Source organism: Xyrauchen texanus, chromosome 9 (assembly GCF_025860055.1).
Source record: "Xyrauchen texanus isolate HMW12.3.18 chromosome 9, RBS_HiC_50CHRs, whole genome shotgun sequence".
In the NCBI taxonomy this organism is placed as follows: domain Eukaryota; kingdom Metazoa; phylum Chordata; class Actinopteri; order Cypriniformes; family Catostomidae; genus Xyrauchen; species Xyrauchen texanus.
This window is the reverse complement of record NC_068284.1, coordinates 41,965,042-41,989,445: the sequence shown is the minus strand read 5'-3', so window position 1 is coordinate 41,989,445 and position 24,404 is coordinate 41,965,042. Positions and strand designations below refer to the sequence as shown.

The 24,404-nt window shown below is 38.4% G+C and overlaps 2 protein-coding genes across 3 annotated transcripts in view; one reads left to right on the top strand and one right to left on the bottom strand.

The window, feature by feature from the left end:
- The window catches only part of LOC127648652 (AP-1 complex subunit sigma-3-like), a 38,267-nt gene extending 15,328 nt beyond the window's left edge, over positions 1-22,939 (top strand). The window contains exons 4-7 of one of the 2 annotated variants that reach the window (XR_007971190.1): positions 834-971; positions 4,000-4,089; positions 20,012-20,048; positions 22,051-22,939. Coding sequence is in view for 1 of the 2 variants with exons in the window: in XM_052133367.1 (XP_051989327.1) it covers positions 834-971; positions 4,000-4,035 (174 nt within the window). In the remaining variant the exon portion in view is untranslated. Of the gene's footprint in view, positions 1-833; positions 972-3,999; positions 5,452-20,011; positions 20,049-22,050 lie in introns of those variants that run through there. The other variant, XM_052133367.1, reaches the window with a different exon arrangement.
- LOC127648635 (secretogranin-2-like) lies at positions 5,460-8,436 on the bottom strand. The gene is made up of 2 exons (XM_052133327.1): positions 8,335-8,436; positions 5,460-7,723 (listed from the first exon to the last, which is right to left on the bottom strand). Exon 2 carries the CDS (start codon positions 7,713-7,715, stop codon positions 5,970-5,972), a length of 1,746 nt encoding a protein of 581 aa, XP_051989287.1. The 5' UTR covers positions 7,716-7,723; positions 8,335-8,436; the 3' UTR covers positions 5,460-5,969.
- Positions 22,940-24,404: the final 1,465 nt, after the last annotated feature.

Here is a 24,404-nt window from a genome sequence, read left to right as displayed (position 1 = left end):
GGTTGTGAGGAAGAGCTTTAGTATGTATGTATGTGTGTAAGGTGTAAGTTTTTGGTGTTATCTTGAGGACCCCCTCGAAAATGAGATGTTTCATCTCAAGGGGTTATCCTCTAATAATAAAATGAAAATGAAAATGAAAAAAGTGTTTGGACTAAATGTCAACTTATGTTGGCGAATTATTTTATTTTAACCGTAATAATGATTTAATTTGTATTATTTGACTAAATACAGATCTGCTTCTCGTTAGAACCTGGCAGCATCAATGTGTCATATCTAACAATAACTCAGTGAAGACATGGAAACTGATAAATGTACTTTGTACTTTGACAGAAGGCATCATACACAATGTGCAATTAGGCAAAGAAGTGTGTGATGCAGCAGTTTAGAATCAAAGCACATTCTTATGTTTAACTAGATCCTTTCTGGGCAACAGGAAGTGGTTTAATTCAGAAAATGTACTGTAATAATACCAACATTTAAATATAAAGTTTTCATTCCAGGAACAGTTGAAAGTTATTCATTTTCGGTTTCTGTTTTTGTTCCTTGGAATGTTTTCAGTCCCTGTTGAGAAATCGTATAGATTTACATTTTTCTGTATGAAGCTTGTTTATTTGGTTTGTTTATTCTTCATAAATCTTAACTATTCTCATTTACTTGCTTTCATTCATTATTTATCTATCGATTTCACTTGTGTCTTGCCTATGAAAATGGCATGTCAATAGTGCTGATATTGCATTAAACAATATAAAACAAACAGACCTTTCTGAAGCAAATTTCATTTTTGCTCCGTGATTGTCAGTAATTATTATTTTTTTCAATTTCTGCCTTTATAGGTGTGTGAGCTAGACATCATCTTTAACTTTGAGAAGGCGTATTTCATTCTGGATGAGTTTCTGATGGGTGGAGAGATCCAGGAGACGTCCAAACAGTCAATTGCAAAGTCTGTAGAGGCATCAGATATGCTGCAAGAGGTTCACTCAGTTTACTCTGATACATTTTTAGACAAACCTACTTTAACAGCATTTTTAGACATTGTAGATGTGTATCTTGTAACATTGTAATAAATGCTGCCTCGTAAGATAACTCATATGGGCCATAACGTGAGCCTCAAATAAGGTAATCGTGAAGTTCTGTTTTGGTTTGTATGCGGTCTAAATAGACAGATTCTTATCAAGACAGTGAGTGAGCTTACTGCATTTTCAAAGACATGGATGGATGCAAAGAGTACATACTGTACATATAGTACATGCATGCATTATTAATGCTATGTGGGAAAAGCTATAATGAATTTGCTGGAATATGTGGTTAGCAAGAAACCTCCGAATCCATACCATGATCAAGCAGCGTTATGAAGCATTATCTGATGTCACATCACATCAGAGGTCAAAGGCTGGTGAAAAAGGTCAAACTATACTCAAAATGAATCCAAAATAAAAATTTTACTGAATGGAAGTGGGACCTACAAATGCATTCAAGTGGCCTCTTAATAGCAGTTATTTCGATGTTTTAAAAGCATTAAAGGTGGAGTGTGTAATTTCTGCGCTACTAGTGGCACCAAACGGAATTACAAAAATAAAGTATGTTTTAAAACAACCTTTGCCAACACCCCTTAGACTCATCACGCCCTTTTGCTCTCTCTGATTCCCTATGAACAAATAGGGCATTCTAAATAAAAGATGATAAACATCTAACGTTGTAATAAACAAGACCACTATAAAATAAACACATCAGTCAGAAATCGTTGCAGAGGAATCGGCTTGTCCGAAAATATTGATGGTGTTACGGTTCAACTGGTTTTCATGTTAAAGGTGGAGTAAGCGATATTTGAACTCAACAGCCAAACAAAGTGCTTCTTCAGAAGCTCCGCCCCCCAAATTCATGCACTGCCATTGCCAATTCTGTGTGATCACAACAGTGTTGTGTACAAAGACCAGATGTTTTTTTTCAGCACACACACAGAACGGACAGCCAGCGGACTGTGAAGAGATATTCATGGAATTTGACAAAACGTGCATTGGATTAAAATTACACACCTTTAATTCATTTCTATCCATCTCAATCCTTATTTCTGAGCCGACTATTTCAGAATGTTCTACTTACAGCTGTTCTAAGCCCCTGTGCTCAGTTACAGAGCACTACTTTGGCTGTCACCTTTATACTGCAAAACATTATTGATTTATAGCCAGTGTAAGAGTGTGGTTTTACAGAGTAGGACAGCTAAACGGCAGCTTTCCCAGCATGCCTCATATAAATGAGACCACATTAACACATGTATAGCTCATTGAATCATTTGTATGGCTAACTGCAGTTCACGGTCATTTCATTCTTATAAGCAGCAGGTCATAGTCCATACATCTGTCACTGCTCCTTATTAAAGTATATTTGAAAAAGCGCACCAAAAGAAAGTTTTTCCATAGCACAACAGTGATTTAGCTTTTTTCAAAGCAGTGTTGCTTTTCCAGTAACAATCTATTTTCTGAGTTGTGGTCTAGCTGTAAACACTTGGCTTCATTCACAAGGTTCACAGTGTAACCTGAGGTAATTAAACATACTCGCTGAAAATGTTCACTCTTAATCTAATATGAAATATTGGAAAGTCCATGAATCTATCACTTGGACCAAAAAATAAATAAATGATGCATTGCTTCATTTGAGTCCCCTCATAGACACACAAGCAGTATATTTGGTAGCCTTTATATAAAATTATATTGTAATATATTACATTAGTTTATTGGTAGTCTTTAGAGTAAATCAATCTGTTCAAATGCTACAATCTACAGACATATAAAGTAGTCTTTGTATATAAACAATATGTACATACATGTGTATGCAATAATCTAATACTGTATATTGATATATTTATATACATATTGTTACCCTTTAAATAGCTTTTATATAATTTATACAGAAGGTCGTTGGTTCGATCCCCACAGCCACCACCATTGTGTCCTTGAGCAAGGCACTTTAACTCCAGGTTGCTCTGGGGGGATTGTCCCTGTAATAAGTGCACTGTAAGTCACTTTGGATAAAAGCGTCTGCCAAATGCATAAATGTAAATGTATACATAAATTAGTTCTCTGATTTATATTAGTGCTACTAATTACTTCAAAAATGTGGTTAAAGGATAACTCACCCAAAAATAAAAATTCTCATAATTTACTTATCCTCATGACATCCCAGATGTGCATGACTTTCTTTCTGCTGCTGAATGCACACACAGATTTTAAGAAGATTTCTCAGCTCTGTATGTCCATACAATGCAGGTCAACAGGGTCCAAAACTTTGAAGCTCAAAAAGAATATAAAGGCAGCATAAAAGTAATCCCTACAGCTCCAGTGGTTATATCCTTGTCTTCGGAAGTGTTATTATAGGTGTGGGTGAGAAACAGATCAATATTTATGTTATTTATTTTATTTTATTTTTTTATTATAAATCTGTTGAAACAGCCCTCCTAAGCGCACTTCTCTCCTAAGAGTTCTTCTTATTGAAGATTCTTCTTGCATATTGGCATCTAGTGTGCAGGGAGGAGAATTTTAAGTAAAAAGTGACTTAAATAATGATCTGTTTTTCACCCACACCTATCATATCACATCTAAAGACATAAAAGTATGGATTACTTTTACGCTGCCTTTATGTGCTTTTTTGAGCTTCAAAGTTTCGGACCCTGTTGACTTTGTATGAACCTGGAGAGCTGAGATATTCTTCTAAAAATTTTGTTTGTGTTCAGCAGAAGAAAGTAAGTCATACACATGTGGGATGGCATGAGGTTGAGTAAATGATGAGAGAATTTTCATTTTTCGGTGAACTATTACTTTAAACTACTTTAAAGTTTAACCATTTTAGGCTTTATTCCAGTTGAACGTCTTTGAATGATAAATAGCTTTTAGCTTGACAAGCTATAGTTTCAAAGTGATTACTGTTAATCAGCATCATAGCTGAAAATGTCATTTCATATTAAATAAAGGGCTAATCAGCTTTGTGCTCTTCTCTTCTCTTTAGACGATGGAAGAATACATGAGCAAACCAGCCTTCTGACAGCAGCAGATGTGATGTGAGGTGTCAGCTGGGAAAGAGCTTTGCCTCCGCAGTGTAGGTTGTGTCCTTCATTCAGGACATGGTTTTTTTTTTTTTTTTTTTTTATCCATTCCACTCAATTTTAATATAACTGTATCAGGTTTCTAAAGGAATTTTGGAATAATGTTTTTTCAACTTATAGAAATAAATGTAATGCTGAATTTCAATAATGATAACTCAAGAAAGCACATACATTTAGCTGATAAACTTCAAGGGATAGATCACCCAAAAATGTAAATACTGTAATAATTTACTCACCCTCGTGTAATTTCAAACCCATATGACTTTCTATTCTCTAAAAACACAAATGAAAATTTGGAAAGAATGTCAGCCTCAGTCACATTCTGTTCTATTGTATAACAATTCAGTGAAAGTGAATGAACATCTCCTTTTGTTATACAGAGGAAAGTCAGATGGGTTTGAAACCACACGAGGGTGAATAAATGGTGACAGATTTCAAAGTTTTGGGTGAACTATCCCTTTAAACGTTTTACACCAAAATCGTTTTATATAATGTTCATACTGTATGTTTGCAATGACCTTGAATCTTGGTTTTATAAAGTGCCTTTTCATGTTATCGAACATGTTGCATGTCTCAGGAGACAGTGATATGAATAATAATAATATGTATCTGTTTTAAGTAATATTAACGTTGCTTTGTGAGCACACTTTGTTGATATTGTCTTTATTAAAATCGTTTTTTAAATATATATATGATTTAGTCTTAGTCGAGTGTTTGTCTCAATTTCCTCTGTAATGAGATGCGACCGGTGCTGTCCAATGTGCTGTAATGCTGTTCTTTCTTCCAGAGGCTGACATTTTCTGAAACAGTCTGTCATCCTTTACTTGCCCTCATGTTGTTCCAAAGCCGTATGCCATTTGTTTTCTTCCTTGGAACATGAGATGTTAGGCAGTATGTTAGTCTCAGTCACCATTCACTTTCATTGCACCTTTTGTCCATACAGAGAAAGTGAATGATGACTGATGCTTTCATTCATCCTAAAATCGTATTTTCTGTTCCACGAAGGAGTCTTTATTTTTGTGTGAACTATCATTTTATCTGTCTCTTAATAGCTCTTATTGTGAGTCAATGTACTTGTTTATCTTAAAGAAGATACCCTTGAAATTTTTTTGATAAAATGATGTGATAAAACAAAAATACATTTCTTTAATTTAAAAATGATGGATACATTTCACACTGGCAACTCTAAAACTTAATTTTAGAAAGTATTTACTATGTATATGATGTGTAAGAAGATTCATTTCAGTGCAGATAAGCTTTAAGTTTTTAAGTTGTAATTTGTCTAGTGCACACTTGTGTATTGAATTATGCATAGCTCTGTATAATAAGGCAGGACAATACAGCAAGAGAAAAAATAATACGGTAATGCTTTATTTGTGTTTCTCTTCTCACACTTTAGAACACGTACAAAATGATTTATAAATGAGAATCACATCCATCTTTATTGGTTTAATAATGAAATAGCCTTTAAAGATTGCAGCAAGCGGAGTCGTAGGACTACACGGGAACATTCTCTTGATACCAATGAAAAAGGAACAAGAAAACATTTTGAGGACCACCAATTCATAAATTACAGATATAATACACTTAAAACTCCACACAATGATATACCATATATATTTACATAATATAGAATTCCAAGAAAACTAAAGCACTTTAAACATTGGTTACTTTTGAGGAGATATAGGCATGTCCAATGGATAAGCATTATTTTTTTTGTCTCCAACCGTATTCCAACAAGTCCCTTTTGCAGCAGGATTGGCTAATAGGGGCTTCTTATAAGCAGTTTGCGATTTGGACTGTTCAGAAATCGTTCAAATAGCCAAGGGAGCGGGACTTGTTGGGATACGAGTGGGGGAGAAAAAACAACCATTCACATTCCTGCAACCATTTTCCCATAGTACTCTTTTGCGTCTTCTGTTTTGGAGACAGCAGGGGTTTGGTCTACAGGCTCTTGAGTGGGTGGCTTTTGTGGGGACTCTGGCTCCTCTTTCCCCTGGGTGTCTCTTTTGGCAGGCGTGCTTTTCCCATTATCAACCTGATCAAAGAAATCTTTCATGGCCTCCTCGTATAACTCATAAGGCAGCTGTCCATTTGCGGTGGAATCGATGGCTCGTTTGCGATTGCTGGAGCTGGTGTCGGGGTACTCGGTCAGGAGTTTGGCTGCAAGGAAGGTCGACTCTTCATCCTCATCTACTGCGTCATCATTATAGTCATCTTTTCTTTTGCTTGGAGCTTTGTTTAATTCAGACAAAAATAAGCTTCCCCGTCTTCCACTTGGGTTGAAGTAATTTGCCATGGCTGTTTTGTACGGCCTTTGCTTTAGGAGAGATAATTTAGCATTTTTGTTGGCCAGACTCCCCAACCCAAGGACTTTTAATATATCTTCGGTCTTGACATCATGGGGGATGTCGCTTACTGTTACTTCTGGCTGACGGCCGTTGTAGTACTTGATGACCCGGCTCTTATACTGAGGTTGGCTGGGCTTCCTAGCCAGCGGGATCTCAGGAAGGCGCTGTTGTTTTCTGGTTTCCTCCATGAACAACATTCCAACCAGGTCTTCAGGAGGCACTTGGAGCTTCACTGAAATAGCTGAGAGCAGTTGTTTAATAGCCCTTGGGTCAATTAGAGAGGGTCGGGGTTGAAGACGCCTCCTTCCTTCCATCAGGTCTCGTTTTTGGGCTTGGTCAGACATCTCCAAGACCTTCAACAGGTAGTAATCCACGAGTTTCGTGTCATCATCTGGATTCTCCTGATCTTCATCGGCTTGGCCAGCTCGCCTCTCTATGACCTCACCTGGTTCACCATTATCTGCTAGTCCTCGTTCATATTCTTCGTGGCTACCTTTAACAACTTCCTCTGTGTCCATCTGCTCCTCTAGCGGCACCCACTCCTCCCCTCCGGTCACGTCCTCGTACGCCAGATTTCGGACCCTGTACAGATCGTCATCATCCTCACCATCTTCATCATCCTGATTTTCTCGCTTGCTCTGTGCGGCTGACAGTTTACCAAGCTCTTCGAATATGGAGCGCATGTTGGCGAGGCTCTGAGGGGTGTACTGCTCATCCAAATCCTCCGTTGCTCGCTTGTTGTCTCTGCTGTTTTCATCATCCTCAAACATCAACGGATACTTCTTGTGGGGCTTCACAAAGCCACCGTAGTCTCCAACGGGGCTCTCCGCATCCCCCACCGGGCGCCTGCTCTTGTGAGTGCGCCGCTCATTGCTAGGCTGGCTTGCTGGGCTCTCTCCAGCCTGCTCGAGCATCCGAAGCAAAGATTGCACCCACTGTGGCACCCTTTTGTTGTCGGGCCAACGGGCCGTGTCCTCATGTTGGGGGGCGTTCTCATCCTGTAGGGAGGCGAGCTGCACTAGAAAACGGAATTTGTCCACCTCGTCATAGTCCCCAGTAGGGCTCTCTGATCCGTCAGCTCTCTGCTTCAAGCTTTCGATATACTCCAAGGCTTTGATCATATCGGCGCTGGGAGAGAGATAACCACCCTGGTCACTGCCTCGCAGCCGATGGTGGCGCATGGATGCACCCTCCACGGTTAGAGTTTGGAGGAGAGAAGCAAAAAGGACCGCCACCCCTCCAGCAGACAGTTTCGGTAGTGACAACATGGTACTGCCTAGGGATAAACAAACAGAGAAACTAGTTAACCCCTGACATTTTAACTCATTCTCATATATATATTAGTGAAATGGTGCTTTGAGTGTATGCAATTTAACCACAATCTTGATTGCATCTGAAAATGTAATTATTTTTAAGTTAAAACTACCTATGTAGGCAGTTCTAAGAGTTGCTTTACAACCTACAAATTGTTTCCTGCTCAGAGCAGCAATCATATTAGTCAGATCACAACATGTTTTTAAACGACAACAGCACCGGATGAGTCACCGCCTGTTGTCAAGGTAACCTTTGTGGCTACCGATCTCTAAGAACAAATCTATTTGGTATTTTTCAAGCATATGTTTGTAAAAGCATATTTCGATTTAAAACAAGTCTAGCAGGAGTGCATTTTACTGATCATCTCGCAAAGAAACCGAGCAGATAGTCCAGACATGAGATATGCTGATGATGAATGAAAGGAACTAATAAAGGCATGCAGGAGAAAAGCGAGAGAGAGGAGAAAAAAACTCCACACCTCTTTAACCGTCACAAAGCAGACTAGATCAAATGTTAATTAAGTTAACACAACATGCTTTTATGAGTATTAAATGTGAAAATCAGCCGCCCTACCTTTTGTGTAGAGTTCAGAGAATGTGAAGAATCGTAAACAGCATGTCCTCAGTGCGTTTCAATGCAATTCGCTTGTGTTTCAGCACCCGGACAGCTCCCGCGCTATATAAGGCGCCACCTGACCAGTGCGTCACCGATGCACACGCACGGCTGTGGATGCATACGTACTGAAATTAACTATTCACGCCGTTCATTTAGGATGAGGAATATGAACGGCTTGGTCTGGGCTTTTTATTAATGAAGAAGATAGTGTTCTATTTTTAGAAATAACAGACAGCTATGCCTGCATTTTAGTTTTGTTTAGCCAGAACTGAGTTTTGACGCATATACCCCTTATGCATATTATATGTATATTCTTTAAACGAGATTGAATATTAATTATTCTTTTACAGTAAGGTACGTGTGTTTTATTTACACACAATGGTCTATTTTTGTGAACAAAAGCCAGTTATACCAACATGTTTATGCTTGAACTGACATTTGAAACTCCATAATAAAAAATACAAAAATATAAATTTAGCTTCTGTCAAAAAAAAAAACCACAATGATACAATAAGTGCAATGGAACAGTAACATGACATCATCCATTACTGTCAAGAAAAAATGTACAATGGCAAATTAAATTAAAATGAAATGAATTAAAATTAAAGACAAGAACATGGTGATTCCAAAAACACTGTTTGAAGGAAATCACATATAAATTAATTATCATTTTACAGTAGATAAAATAAATATGGCATTGTAGCAGAAGGTGTATATGCATCAAAAGTCATGGCCACCAAAAATGTTTGGTGGCTATTTGTATGCTGTTCACAAAACTCAAACTAAGTGTCACTGTATTAGTTGTAAATCACTTATCACTGTGTGTTCTTGAATGTAACCGCCCTGCATAGATAAATGGCAAAATGCGACATTTTAGATTAATCTCTGTGATTGGTGATAAAATATAAATTAGAGACCTTTTTCACAGTCTTTCCATCTAGTGAGGTGTATTGATTAATAAGTAAAGAGAATGAGCATAGGTATGCAATGTTAAAATGGTTTCTATGCAGTATTTCTGCACACACGGGCATCACAGAGTTAAATCATCAGGCGATGAGTCACACACACATACACTCTGTTGGGCTTATTGGCAGTGTGGAGAGTGGAAGGCCTCTGATGAATGTACGACAGTTGGCTGTAGCTCTCTCTTCTCTGTCCATTGAGATCCATGTAACGGAGCATATATTAAACCTGGCCGGTGGGGACTGGTAGCAGCAGAATTAGGTTCCCTTGTAACATCAGTGCCAGAATAACACTCAATTCAGATCACTTTTCCTGGAAAGCGGAAAAATCCACCGAAAGTCGTTGAGAAAATGGGGATTTAAAAATGTTTACAGCTCAAATACACAAGTTATAAAAGAAGAATTAATGTAAGTGCTTTTATATTAAAATCCTCCAAAATTTTGCCCTATCCACTTTCAGTGTAAGTGGCTCACTGTAACCTTAAACATAATTATTTGCGGTAATCAACATTATGCCACAAATGCTGTCGATTGAGCTTGACATGTATTGAACCCAGAATTATTCCTTTAACTTCCACAAAGAACATTTTATTCTATATTCCATTGGAAAACCATCTACGGTATTTGTCTATATACTGGTGGTTTAAAGAACCCAGAAACCAACCTAATATATAATGTAACATAGAAGTTTTGTTTTTAAATCCCATAAGAACCATGTAGCAACTCAGAAAGATTATTGGGCAATTTGTTTTTAAATGGTAAGATAATATAAGGGTTTAATTGCTTAACCTAAGCAGCTGCACAAAACATTGAAAAACCTTTGTTTTTAAGTTTTTAATTGTTTCATGTGTCTGTTTCCAGTCTTCCTTATAGCTGGGGTTTGCAACACAATGTAGGGCCCAAACAAATATACTGGCCATGCTTGTTTGTGACTATTGGCAATTTGGCAAAGCATGCTCCATTGACAACATTATAACAAAAACAGAGCAGAGATTTCTTTGTTAAGAAGCACTTCGCAGCCTATAGCTGTAATGTTTTTAGTGCATACTGATTCAAGACTCGTAACACACAGTCATCTGACAGCACTCTAGCGAGAGAGGGGTGAGACGGGCCCTTCTGACGTTAGAGGAGCAGTCACATGGTCGTATGAGTCATGAGTCTGTATGTGTGCGGGTTTCGGGGATGTATCCATGGCTGGAAACAAAACAATCTTCCCTATGTCTGCTGCTTCATTCATAAAATAATAATATCTAAGTGACTTCCATTACTGTAGAATGTAGAAGGCACAATACACGTCACCACATCTGTTATCTTAAAAGCTTTATAAAAACAAAAAAACCTCCTCCCTGCACTCTATATAAGGTTAGAGCTGTTAGAGCACTCTTTGGTTGGCATGGTGATCAGCCTAGCTGATGCTCCACTAGTGGATGGGGAAAACAACAATGGATGGATGACTCTGAAACGCATCTTGCTGGAATTGGCTATAAATAGGCGTTGTGGAGGTGTCAGCAGGAGGTTACAGTCATGTGTGCGTGGACTGTGACAGAGGATCTGATAGGCTGAGAAATGTGTAGGCGGGTTGACAAGGGATTCTCTTGGTGTGACTCTGATTCTGTATATTAATTGCCTCAAATGAGTTCTTTTGAGGTGAAACTGAGCTTTTTTATTTTAGAGGTTATTCTGGAGTGGCTGAATGTGTATTTCATGGATTTGAAAGTTGTCAGAAATGAACAGTTTGATATTTGTTTAGATTGCTTAAATACACTCCACAAAATCATAATTTTATTCATGCCTGTCATGTTTGTTCAGTAAAATATATCTAAACATCCTTAATCCTTAAATGCATGGGAAGTTAACCAAACACTTTTACATATTCGGGTCTTTAGAGACCCAGCAAGTATATCTATCAAAAATGTATCTACAAAATGCCCAGAAAGTGTAACATTTTATAAATAGTAGCTATTAGCTTTGATTACGGTGCGCATTTATCGTGGCATTGTTTTGACAACCTTATGCAACGTCATAACATTTATTTCCATCCAGAGTTGCATTGATTTAGCAGAGATCTTGTATTGATGATGGAAGAGAAGAGTCAAACCACGCCATAAAGTCTTCTCCAGCACATCCCAAAGACTTCGGTGCAATTATTCGCGAATGGAAGAAACAAAAAAGAACTGTCAATGTCCCTGGGTCTGGGGCTCCATGCAAGATCTCACCATGTGGAGTTGCAATGATCATGAGAACGGTGAGGAATCAGCCCAGAACTACACGGGAGGATCTTGTCAATGATCTCAAGGCAGCTGGGACCATAGTCACCAAGAAAACAATGGGGATAAGGTCAGAACTCTGTGGTGGCCAATTCACGTGTAAAAATTATTCCTCATGCTGCCTGAACCACTCTTTCACAATTGGCATCCTGGAGTATGCCTGTGCCGTCAGAGAAGAAAAACTCCATTGATGATATAACCTGGTCATTCAGTACATTCAGGTAGTCAGCTGACTTCATTTTATTGCTGCATAATGTTGATAAGTCTAGACCTGACCAATTGAAGCAACCCCAGATCATAACACTGCCTCCAGAGGCTTATACAGTTGGCACTATGCATGATGGTATGTTTATTCCTAATCCTGTAATTTCTCGTTCCATTGTGCTTGGGGAAATGCTCATACTTCCACTATTAAACATAGCCGTAAATCATCATTGCCAGCTGAAACATATTAATCATGGGCTCTTAAGTATCTGCTTATTTAAATCCAAACAGCAACTTTTTCCTTGGTCAGGCAGTGTATTTATTTGTATGAATATAGTACAAATGTCTCTAGTAATGAACAAGGAAATATCATGGATTGTATACTTGTATGAAATAATCTTAAAAAATCGCATTTATGGAAGTGCAAAAAAAAAAAAAACCACACAACACTATTACAGTGAGGGGAAAATGTATTTTATCACCGCTGATTTTGTACGTTTGCTCACTGACAAAGAAATGATCAGTCTATAATTTTAATGGTAGGATAATTTGAACAGTGAAAGACAGAATAACAAAAATATCCAGAAAAACGCATGTCAAAAATGTTATAAATTGAATTGCATTTTAATGAGCGAAATAATAAGTATTCGACCCCCTCTCAATGAGAGATTTCTGGCTCCCAGGTGTCTTTTATACAGGCAATGAGCTAAGATTAGGAGCACTCCCTTTAAGAGTGTGCTCCTAATCTCAGTATGTTACCTGTATAAAAGACACCTGTTCACAGAAGCAATCAATCAATCAGATTCCAAACTCTCCACCATGGCCAAGACCAAAGAGCTGTCCAAGGATGTCAGGGACAAGATTGTAGATCTACACAAGGCTGGAATGGGCTACCAGACCATTGTCAAGCAGCTTGGTGAGAAGATGACAACAGTTGGTGCGATTATTCGCAAATGGATGAAAAACAAAAGAACTGTCAATCTCCCTCGTTCTGGGGCTCCATGCAAGATCTCACCACGTGGAGTTGCAATGATCATGAGAACGGTGAGGAAACAGCCCAGAACTACACGAGAGGATCTTGTCAATGATCTCAAGGCAGCTGGGACCATAGTCACCAAGAAAACAATTGGTAACACACTACGCCGTGAAAGACTGAAATCCTGCAGCACCCGCAAGGTCCCCCTGCTCAAACGTCCGTCTGAAATTTGCCAATGAACATCTGAATGATTCAGAGGAGAACTGGGTGAAAGTGTTGTGGTCAGATGAGACCAAAATCGAGCTCTTTGGCATCAACTCAACTCACTGTGTTTAGAGGAGGAGGAATGCTGCCCATGACCCCAAGAACACCATTCCCACCGACAAACATGGAGGTGGAAACATTATGCTTTGGGGGTGTTTTTCTGCTAAGGGGACAGGACAGCTTATTTCTGTGAACAACTCCCAAAAGTCATCAAAATGGCCAAATGAGCTGGTATGCTTTAGGACAGTTGTGTCTCTCACTGATCCAGTTTCACGTGAAAAGCACTAATTCGTGTGTGCTAAATGGCACGCTGTGGCTCAGGTGGTAGAGCGGGTTGTCCACTAATCGCAGGGTTGGCGGTTTGATTCCCGGCCCACAAGACTCCACATGCCGAAGTGTCCTTGAGCAAGACACTGAACCCCAAGTTGCTCCCAATGGCAGGCCTTGCATGGCAGCTCTGCCGTCATTGGTGTATGAACAGGTGACTGAGACGCAGTGTAAAGCGCTTTGAATACCGCTAAGGTTAAAAAGGTGCTATATAAGTGCAGACCATTTACCATTATCTATAGCTTTAATTTAATAATTAAATCAAAGATTGTTATCAAAAAGCATCAACAAAGATACCACAAGAACCTAAAAATATGAATGGTGGGTATTTTTCCTGAATTCAGCTCATGATCTAGCCCTAATGGAGCAGTCACTTTTACCTTTGCTTGGCGAAATTCCAATGACAAAATATAGTAATCACACCGTACGTTTCCACTTGCACAGAAAAACTGCTCAAAGACGCTCACAACACTAGAGAACAGCTTCCTCCGTGGCGCTTGGCTTCCATAGGAATTAATTGAAAACGCTTGCTCAGCTTCGCTCATAACGCGTCAGTGAAAACATATGGTCAATGGGAATCCACGTGATCGTAAAGCTCATGCGATGGACTTACGTTGGCGATGAATTTCCCCTCATGGATTTCGCAAGTTTGCAGTATAAACTCAACATCCACCCTTGCCTTCTTTGCCCCACTTTGCAAAGATGTGATCACGCCTTTATGTGCGTGTGAAGTCAGCAAAAATGACTTGCCAAGCAGCCTCTTAAGCTGCACTTTATACTTTGGGCAAGTGAAATTATAAAAACACTCACTGCTAAAATGTTTCCATCATCTATTGAGAATATTTAGTGTAGCTGCCCACACACTCAAACCCCACACGAGGTTCGCTTTTCTGACCAAATTTCTGATTGAGTGGATTCCCTATGAGTTTATTTTGCAAGCTGAATTTCACTTTCCAATGGTAAGTGTGACCGAGGCCCCCCGGCCTAACCCCAAGTATGAGCAAAAATAATGGTAAACAACTATGGCCTATTTTACATGTGAAAACAGTCTAGTTAAAGCTGACATGTATGTTTGCTTATCAGGGTGCTTAAAAAAAACAATTAATTAGCTGTTTATTATTATTATGCTTGGTATTTTGGTTGTTTTAAAATTTGATAAGTGCTATCTGTTACATAGACTTTTTATCTGGATATGTTTTATAAAGATATGTTAGGAAAACTGAAGTTCTGTTAATGTATCTGAATTGAAATGGCCTGGAGCTTTGCAGCATACATATTATTTTTCTGATCTCTAAACTGACAGCATGGGTTGAGATTATATGGTTGGCCTGTTCTGAATGCTGTTTGATTTGATTCAACTCAATGAAAGCATCAGTTACCCAGAGCTTCGTTCAGTATGCCTGGATGAGCAGACAAGCACAGCGGAGGGAGGGAAGGAGAGATGCATGTAAATGAGAATAAGAAGGGAGGGCTGTATCCTCTCACTGGTGTCCTTCTTATTCTCGTAAATACAATTAAATCTCTGTCAATTAATAAGTGCTCTTCCATGCACCAATGTAAAAAATCGCATTCTTTTCTTTTCGAATTCTTCCCTTTTTGTATCCTTTGCTCTTCCTAACCATCTCTCCATCTCTCTCTCACTCTGTCGTTCTCCAAATCTCCTAGCGGTTGCTAGGAGCTGTTGTGTGGCTCCTGGAATCTCAATTAAGGTTTGTCATTCCTGAGTCAACAGAAACCACCAGGTACCTTTCTCTCTCTCTCTCTCTCTCTCTCTCTCTCTCACACACACACTCTCTGTGTGTGTGACATGGAGAAAATAATGCAGGTTCAAAAGTGTATGGTATGACTCATAGATGCTTCTTTTTGTACAAAAGTTTATACACAATTGCAGCAAAATGTGGATCTTTTTAAAAGCTTATGAGTTTTTAGTCAGATGCCATTTAAAGGGGTCATGAATTATTATTTTTTATATATAGTTTAATTACTTCCCTGAGGTCTACTGATAATGTTAGTAAAGTTGTTTTTCTTTGCATTAAAACAGTCATAATTTAGTAATATATGATAATTTTTCCACCCTGTCTCTGGCCCTCTGTTTAAAATGGTTGGTTTTTGAATAAGCGCCTCCTTAATACTTCAAAGTAAATCCCCACTGTTCTGATTGGCTAACATGGTGCAGCCCCTCAAATTCTGCCATATTTGAAACTTAATCTGAAGAGAATCAACAAGCTCCACAACATTATAAAACTATATTTCATAGGGATGCACCGAAATTTCAGCTGCCGGAAATTTTCGGCCGAAAAAGGTAGTTTCGGTTTTTGGCCGAAAGAGAAAAAAGGTCTAGCCCTTATCACAGCGCTACCCAACTACGGCCGATCATGTCAGCGGTGTGGAAATTCTTCAAAGTTTCTGATATGGACATCAAATTTGCGATCTGCAGTGTTTGTTCAGCAGACATTTCAAGAGGGGGTATGGTGCCGAAGAACATTTCACGACAGGTTTGATACGCCACCTAAAAACACGACATCCAATTCAATATACAGAGTACAGCAAGAGATTCTACAGGAAAGTGCCCCGATCCACTGCAGTGCCACAACTAGCGCAGCTACACCACAACTTGAGATGTACAGTATCTAGCTGAACTACCCATTGCCAGAAGCGACAATCCCCTTGACTACTGGCACATGAACAAAGACCCCTTTCCTTTGCTTGCGCTGATTGTGCACAGGTATTTATCTGCCCCAATCACCAGCACAGAGAGTGAGAGACTGTTCAGTGCAGAATCTCATGTTCTTGATGAACTTTCTGACAGGAGAGACTGTCAGAAAGCTGAGCAACTTTTGTTCTTGAAGAGAAACCTGTCGCTTGTACTTAAATAGAAAGCGGTTCAATATGATGTGTATAGCAATGACATAAAAATTTGTGTAGCCCTGCAACACTTGTTCTTCACTTGAGGCTACATCTGTTTACAGTTTGAGGTTGGATTTAGTTCTGTTACTGCTGTCATGCACTGTTGTTTTGCACAATAATTTTCACTTAAAGTAGACATACATTTACATAAACAGAATAGAGGCCCTCTGCCATTCTGTGTCCTGCCTGTTGTTTTAATTAAAAAAGACTTGCATATTTAAACTTTTTGAAAGATGTTAGCTAAGTTCATTACTTGACTGTTGTTTTTCATATAATAGTTTTCTAAAACTTTACATTATTTGGATAATTGTTAATAAAATCTGTCAAATTTGATTGTTACAGAACTGAATGAAGAATAATATTTAATATTGTTTTAATATATTTTCTGTCCAATTTTGGTGTTACTTTCAATAAAAGTGTGATTATTTTATTGGTTTGTAGTTTTTCATTTCAGATTCATTAAATTCATGAAATTATTGAAAAAGTATAATATTAATACAATTATACACCAACATTTTTTTTTAAAATAGGTAAAAAGAAAAGTCAATTTCGGTTTCGGTTTTTGGCCAAGTGCATCTGGAGTTTCGGTTTCGGCCCAGAATTTTCATTTCGGTGCATCCCTAATATTTCAGGGTTGACACATAACGCACACCCAACACATTGCATCTGAATATATGAAACAGTTCAATTCAAAGCACAGCTGTTGACACTCCCACCGTGTCTACGCCGGAAGCGAGAGTCACGTCAAAAGCAATAGAACCCATTATAATCAATGATGCTGTCTATCATGGAAGCAGCTACTTCTCCCAACAACACAAAAAAATGGTTTATAAAACCATTTATTCAACGAACGTTCGTGTCGACGCGCCTGCTGCAGACAGCAAGCACATCACGCCAATGGACATGCCCAGTGTAAACAGGGTGTCAGTGCCATAAACTATCATACAGTCATGACGAAATATTAATTAATGGAACTGTTTACTTAATGTTTTGCATCAGGTCGAAGTGTTTTTAGCTGTCCCATCCTTCAATAACAGTTGGTTTGCAAAGCTTGAATCATTTATGACTGGCTCGCAAGCAATCCACAATGAATGCCGAAAAACATGCAATCCTTGCTGAAATACACTGAAGACACATCCACATGATGCACATACATAGTCCAAAGCACAGGGTGAAATAGACGCACACACATCCGGTTTCCAGTATAATCCTGCAACAAAATGCACATCGCAATGGTCAAACACGTCCATCCAGTGCGTGGTTTCATATACCAACCATTAAAATTGCCACCGGTGGGCAAAAGAATGCGTCCATGATACGTTTGTGCTCAAAACAGCAAGAGGCAGCAGCTGAATGAGAATAGCTTCTCCTCCTCAGAGTTTTAACTTGACACTACATCTTTTAAAATCGGCCTGAGATCTGTATCAAGCGGTCAAAGACACCTGTCTGTGCATGTTTAAATGCAAAAATAATTGAAAATACCCCAGATGGGGCCCCTTTGGTGTTCAGGAATAGTTAGGCAACATTGTTTGTCCTTTTCTCTCAGTTGACAAACTCAAGCACCAGGGCTGGATGGTGTGAATTAGGCTTTTTGTGTTTTTTCAGTTTTTACAGCGTGCTGTCAATAAATGCTTTTATTGCTTTGGGGATTAAGTTTTGAGTTCTGAAATTTACAGTAGAAAGACCTCAATGTCAAAATATCAAGGGAAATATGGTTCCTCATTACATGGCCCTTTTAAATATCTGTGCCTCATAAATTTTTAATAATATAGAAACAAACTACATTTTATAAAGAGTCCACCACTACAATGGTAGGGTGTTGCCAGGATGTTGGTATGCAGTTGCTAAGGTGTTCTGAGTGTTTTTGTGCATGTTGTGATGTGGTTACTAAGGTGTTCTGGGTGATTGCTAGGTGGTTTCTTACTGGCCCTAGTCAAAAGAGCCCACTCCCAATTGCAAGCCTCTTCAACATTTAATCACATACGGGATAAGAATTATAGATATCTGTAATTCAGTTTTCAGTAGTTACACTGTTAATTCTTGTTGATGCAATATTGCCCATATGGCTCAGGCTAATCCTTCAATGTAAATCTATGGACCCCCCTCCCCCTTTTTTTTTTGGTCCACCAAGTGAACATTATATGCCTGATTGCTATGAAAAGTAATAGCACACCTCTTCTCAACAAGTCACAGGTCATTAATGTCTGTAGCCTTAGAAAGTACCACCAATGAGACATTTGTTGGCATACAGTAAAAGTATAGAGCTATAAAATATTTTTTTATTCTAGCATAGATCATTTGTTCTTGATGAGAAATGTTTATATTGAAATCTCTGAGCACATCTCACAACTGTTAAGATCTCTTATAGGGTCTTTTTTATCAGGTGGCAAAAAGGTCTGAATTTGCTCTCCATTTGATTACAGATTAAAAAGATATATTAAAGCAATCGATTTGTTTTCTTCCCTACACAATATCTGATTTCCTGTCCGATTAGGACTGCTTTCAATAGAACCTGGTGTTTTACCATATCAGCTCATCTAAATGCCAGTACCTCTTCCTCATCTCTCCCCCTCCCTCTTTTTCAGTCTCTTCCTCTCTCCAGTCCTTGTCTCCATGGTGATCTTCTGCTTAAAGTCTTTCACTCATCGCTCTTGTTCACTTGTTCTGTAAGTGCAAAAGTGAGAGGCAGCGTTTGTGACAGGTCGGCTGTAATAAAGATGAGGAGACTATCTTTTATCCATTATTTTTTTCTCTCCTGCTATATCTCCATCTCACTCACTAGCTAATAAGGATATTTTTTGTGTGTGAGGAAACTTGGGATTCGTATTTAACAACTCTGTTTTAAATATAAGATCCTACAGAGAGAGAGAATGGGAAATGTGATTCAAGTGTCTTCTCATTAAGGCTAAGTGCAGCATTAAATAAACAGTTCACCCAAAAATGAAAATTCTGTCATCATTTTCTCACCCTCATATCATTCCAAACCTGTATGACTCTGACCAATTTATTTCCATGATTTTTCCAGTCAATTGGATAACTGGATTAGAGAAAATCATAACTTGAAAAATGTATATTCACAAGACATTTCCATACGTTTTTCATGACTTTTTGACATTTAAATCCTTTACATGACTTTCCCTTTATTTATTTTTATTTAACTCCTGTCCGTGACTACTTTTCCCTGAATTTTTGTATTTTTTTTTATTGAAATAATTTCCATGACATTTTCCTGATTTTCTTTTTAGATTTCACTAATTTCCATGACAGTTTTTTTTTTATTATTATTGAACTTCTATGATGTTTTCCTAACTTTTTGAGATTTAACTTCTTTCCACGATTTTTCCTGATTTTTTTTTTTTAGATTTTTTTATTGAACAAATTTCTATGACTTTTTCCTGATTTTTGAGAATGAATATACTACCACAATGTTTTCCTGACTTTTTGAGGTTTAACTCATTTGCATAACTTTTTTCTAAATGTTTTGAGATTTAACTTCTATGTTGTTTTCCTGACTTATTGAGATTCAACTTATTTCCACAATTAATTTGCATGACTTTTTCCTTATTCTTTAGATTGAATTCCACAATGTTTTCCTGATTGTTTTGAGATTCAACTCGTTTGCTTAATTTTTTATTTATTTTTTATTTAATTAATTTCAGTGACTTTTCCCTGACTTTTTGTGATTCAAGTCTGTCATTCTGTCTAACATTTCATTTTGTGTTCCACAGAAGAACGGAAGTCAAATGGCTTTGGAACAACATGATGGTGAGTTAAAGATTAGTTCAACTATCCATTTTTCTATCACCACAGAAAACTATTTTGACACCTCAGTTAGTGAAAATGAAAATTTATAGCAATGCACTTACAATTGATTTTTATTGGGCAACTATTGTATGCTTGCCCCATTGAATTCCATTATAAGTGCAAAACTCTCAATGTATTTTTTGTTTGTTTGTACAGACAAAAACATGCATAAAACTAATTGTTTGTTGCAAGATGCTGTTGACAGAACTTGTATTTAACCTGAAATATTATTTGAAAAGAGCTTTTCATTTTAACCTCCTTTCTGTCTCCTCTGTTGTTAGTATTTTTCTATTTATTTTGCAATTATCAGCTTAAGCCATTTTTTATTCATTCTCTCTCTATCTCTCTCACCCTCCCCCCACAATCCTTCAACTTTCTCTGACTAATGGTCTGAATGACGTTTCTCTTACGTGTGTGGAGTAGAGGCTCTTTTCATTTTTTTTTTCTCTAACAATACATCAGTATCCCTAATGAGGAGAAATGAAAATCAGCCAGTTTCTCCTGGTCTTTCTGTCTCTCTTGCCATCTTCTATATTCTCAATTGTTTTCTGTCCCTTTCATAACTCTTTTAGCTGTTACTCTTCTTGGAAAGTGTTGAACAAAACATCCAAACGGTGACCTTGTCTTCTTGTCGAACGGCCAGCATCATGTCCGGTGGTCAGATGTGTCAAGTTAGCTGCCGTGTTCCCCAGCTGTGATTATTCCAACACCATCTGCTTCCTTCTGGAAGAGTTTGGCACACATTTGGAATAGAATTCTGGAAGATTCTAAAGCCTTTAGAAGCTCTTTAGGGAATTTAAACAGAAGGCAAAGTGTTTTCGACAATATCCCCCAATAAATAAGATTTTAGCCTCACTGATATTCAGATTAAGATAAATACAAGTATTGTTGGTCACCATGGGATGCTAGTGTGCTGGTGTGTCTCACGGTGAATTCAGCAACAGTAGTTCTAAAGTTCCTTAGCTGAAATTCTTTCTCCATTTTTTTTCCTCCCCAATTTGGAATGCCCAATTCCCAATGTGATCTAGGTCCTCGTGGTGGCGTAGTGACTCGCCTCAATCCGGGTGGCGGAGGAATATCAGTTGCCTCCGCGTCTGAGACAGTCAATACGCGCATCTTATCACGTGGCTTGTTGAGCGTGTTACCGCGGAGACATAGCACTTGTGGAGGCTTCACACTATTCTACGCACCATCCATGCACAACTCACCACATGCCCCACCGAGAGCAAACCACATTATAGTGACCACATGGAGGTTACCCCATGTGACTCTACCCTCCCTAGTCATGAGTTTGAATCCAGGGTGTGCTGAATGACTCCAGCCAGGTCTCCTAAGCAACCAATTGGCCTGGTTGCTAGGGAGGGTAGAGTCACATGGGGTAACCTACTCGTGGTCATGCTTAGGGGTTTTCTCAATGGGGCGTGTGGTAAATTGTGCGTGGATCGTGGAGAATGGCATGAGCCTCCCATGCTGTGAGTCTCAGCCATGTCATGCATATCGAGCCACGTGATAAGATGCATGGATTGACTGTCTCAGAAGCAGATATGAGACTTGTCCTCCGCCACCCAGATTGAGGTGATAACCGTGCCACCACGAGGACCTACTAAGTAGTGGGAACTGGGATAAGACCAACATTGGCCTAACCAACAAGATTTGTTTGTAAAACAATGTGTTGCGAGCAGGGCGTGGCCGAGCGATATGGATGGGCGGTTGGGGGAGTATCAGCGCAATCAGACGGGAGAGAGATAAAGAGTTGCCAGAGCCGCAGTTTGAGAGAGAGAGAGAGAGAGAGAGAGATGCACAAAGCTGTGTGTGTGTGTCAATGTTTTTCACGAGACTGCCATAAAGCAGTGCGTGTATTCTATGTGGTGCTGAAAAGCATCCTGTTTTTTTGTACACTGAAAAGTGTTAATAAATGTCTTGCGTTTGGATATTTAACTGGCTCTTGCTTCTTCCTTTGTAGGAAAGGCAGGGGTTTGCCACACCATGCTAACCAGCCTCACCTTAACCCTTACCAGCACCACATCAGCATAAACCAGCGAAACCTTACAAAGAAGAGTGAAGTGATGGTATTTAAGATGCTAATACCAAGCTACTTTGATATATACTGTAAGATTACCATATTCATATACTGTACCATGATATTTAAATAGCATAGTAAAGTACTTCAAGAATACCCTGGTATTATTACCATGTACAATGTCAAAATACCATATATTACTGGTGGCATATGATCAATCTGAAAAGTTGGGGAAACGCATTATATTTACTTTTATCAACTTAGCACATAAATATTAAGTAGGTGACATAACATTTGCCCTGTTGCATTAAATATTTTGCAGTATTCACAGGTAGGCACTAGCAGAGACATTATAGGATTAGACGGGTCACTGGTATACTTATAATTGGGACAAATCGTAACACTTTATATGGCACCTCTAGAAATAGTATTCCTGACTTACAATTAAAAGATTCAAATCACGTTTTCAGTTTTCATCGAAAACACGCATGTGCATTAGCTGGAGCAGCCTGAAAGCTAACACAGTCTGTTCAGAGATAAAGAAGCACACTTTATGATACTATTGTTGTCCAATTGTTTTGTTAATTTGAAAAACAATGTTATTTGCTTGTGATCTTGACCAATGGTTTTGGAGATTTTGGTTTTCTCCATTCAGGTAGATAGGAGCTGTACTTTTTTTCCATAGAAAACAGCTGCCCAGAGGCATTACGAACATGGCCCGAGTCACCTGACTTGCCTTAACCTTGTGCGACCCCCACGTCCACATGCGTGGACATTGTATTTTGGCTTCGCTATACACAACGCATATTTTAAAGGAATAAAAACGAACTGAATACTCTTCACAAGAATCTAGACTGTCATTTAAGGGTTAAACTTATGCCGCACCGAGTCATGTGACACAACAGCATGCCATTGAATTCCATGTAGTGTTCCGACAGATGCAGCACCAAAATAAGTGCCTCTGGTAAGAAATCTCTTTAAGTAACCTATTTGGCTGTAAAGAGTAGAGTCTCTAGTTTCTTTTGATATGCCGTTTTAAAAAATCTGTTAATTTTTCGCTGGCCAGCGCACTCATAAACATGATGTCCACATAAGTGGAAATTGACACCGTATTTCCTCAAAAGTAGAAAAAAACATGTTAGTTATTTTGAATAACTTTCTAACATATCTGTGGGTCATTTCCCTTCATTTTAATAATCCAAAAGCTGAACATTTTTGTTTTGCAGAGGCTTTATAAGGAGTTGGGATGAAAATAAGGTGCATTTTGAACTGATCTGAGACCAGTGCAGAGAGATAGCACACTGGAGGTTAAATAATTCACTAAATGTAGAGCAAGGGAGCATCCTATAGCTTTCTATGGCGCTATGTGTATTTAATCCTAAAATCCGAACAAAAGTTCAGTTTCAGGCTGCAGATGATGTTTGGACCACTAAACGTGTTTGGCAGACATGGGACAATGATAATTAGCACGTAGATTCAGAATTTTATAATGCAGCATTACATTTTAACATGGTTGGCAGTGATTGGATGATGCTGGATATTACTTTGAATCAGAATTAATTATGGTAATATCTGATGTAATGTCTGTAAAACTCAAAAACATGAATAACCAACATTAATTTCTATAGCTTGGTATTATTAAAAATTTCACAACGTAGTCCCGCTGTTCATATATGTGGACATCAATTTGTGGACATACATTTTTAGTAAAACTATTTACTCTCTATTTTGCTACTTTTTTTTGCTTGTATATTAGCTGCTGCTAGTTACAAATAAAAAAGTGAAGTGGAAAATGCACACAGCAGTCATACAGGGAGGTCTCAGGAGGTTAAAAGGACTTTGGCCCTAGGCATATAAGGAATACCACTTGGCAGATGCTTCTACTTGAATTTAAAGTTGTTGTTTTATGTAGCCAGCTACAATGTTTTTCTTTGCATGGTGAACAGCAAAAAAACAACTCATAAAATATAATTATTTCCTTAAAAAGGTGGGGTGGAGGGGGTGAGGACATGTCCATTCCAGTTATAATGGTTGATACACACAACTAGGTAATGCCATGGTACAATATCCAAAAATATTGTAATACCATAAAACCTTTTTTCCTAAGTGAAACAAGCATTGATATTAATGATGGTCTAAGTTGGTATTTTCAGCAGGTTAGACAAATCTGATATTTTTGTTGCATTTGCCCACGCAAGCGGGCATGAACTTACTGTTGTTATTATGGCAGATTGTGCTAATTAGATGCATGTTACAGAATATCACAGATATTGTTATAATTATAAACAGTCACGAAA

What these genes read in the sequence shown, in the direction of transcription:
- LOC127648635 (XM_052133327.1), bottom strand. Translation starts at nt 7,715, where the DNA reads ATGTTGTCACTACCGAAACTGTCTGCTGGAGGGGTGGCGGTCCTTTTT.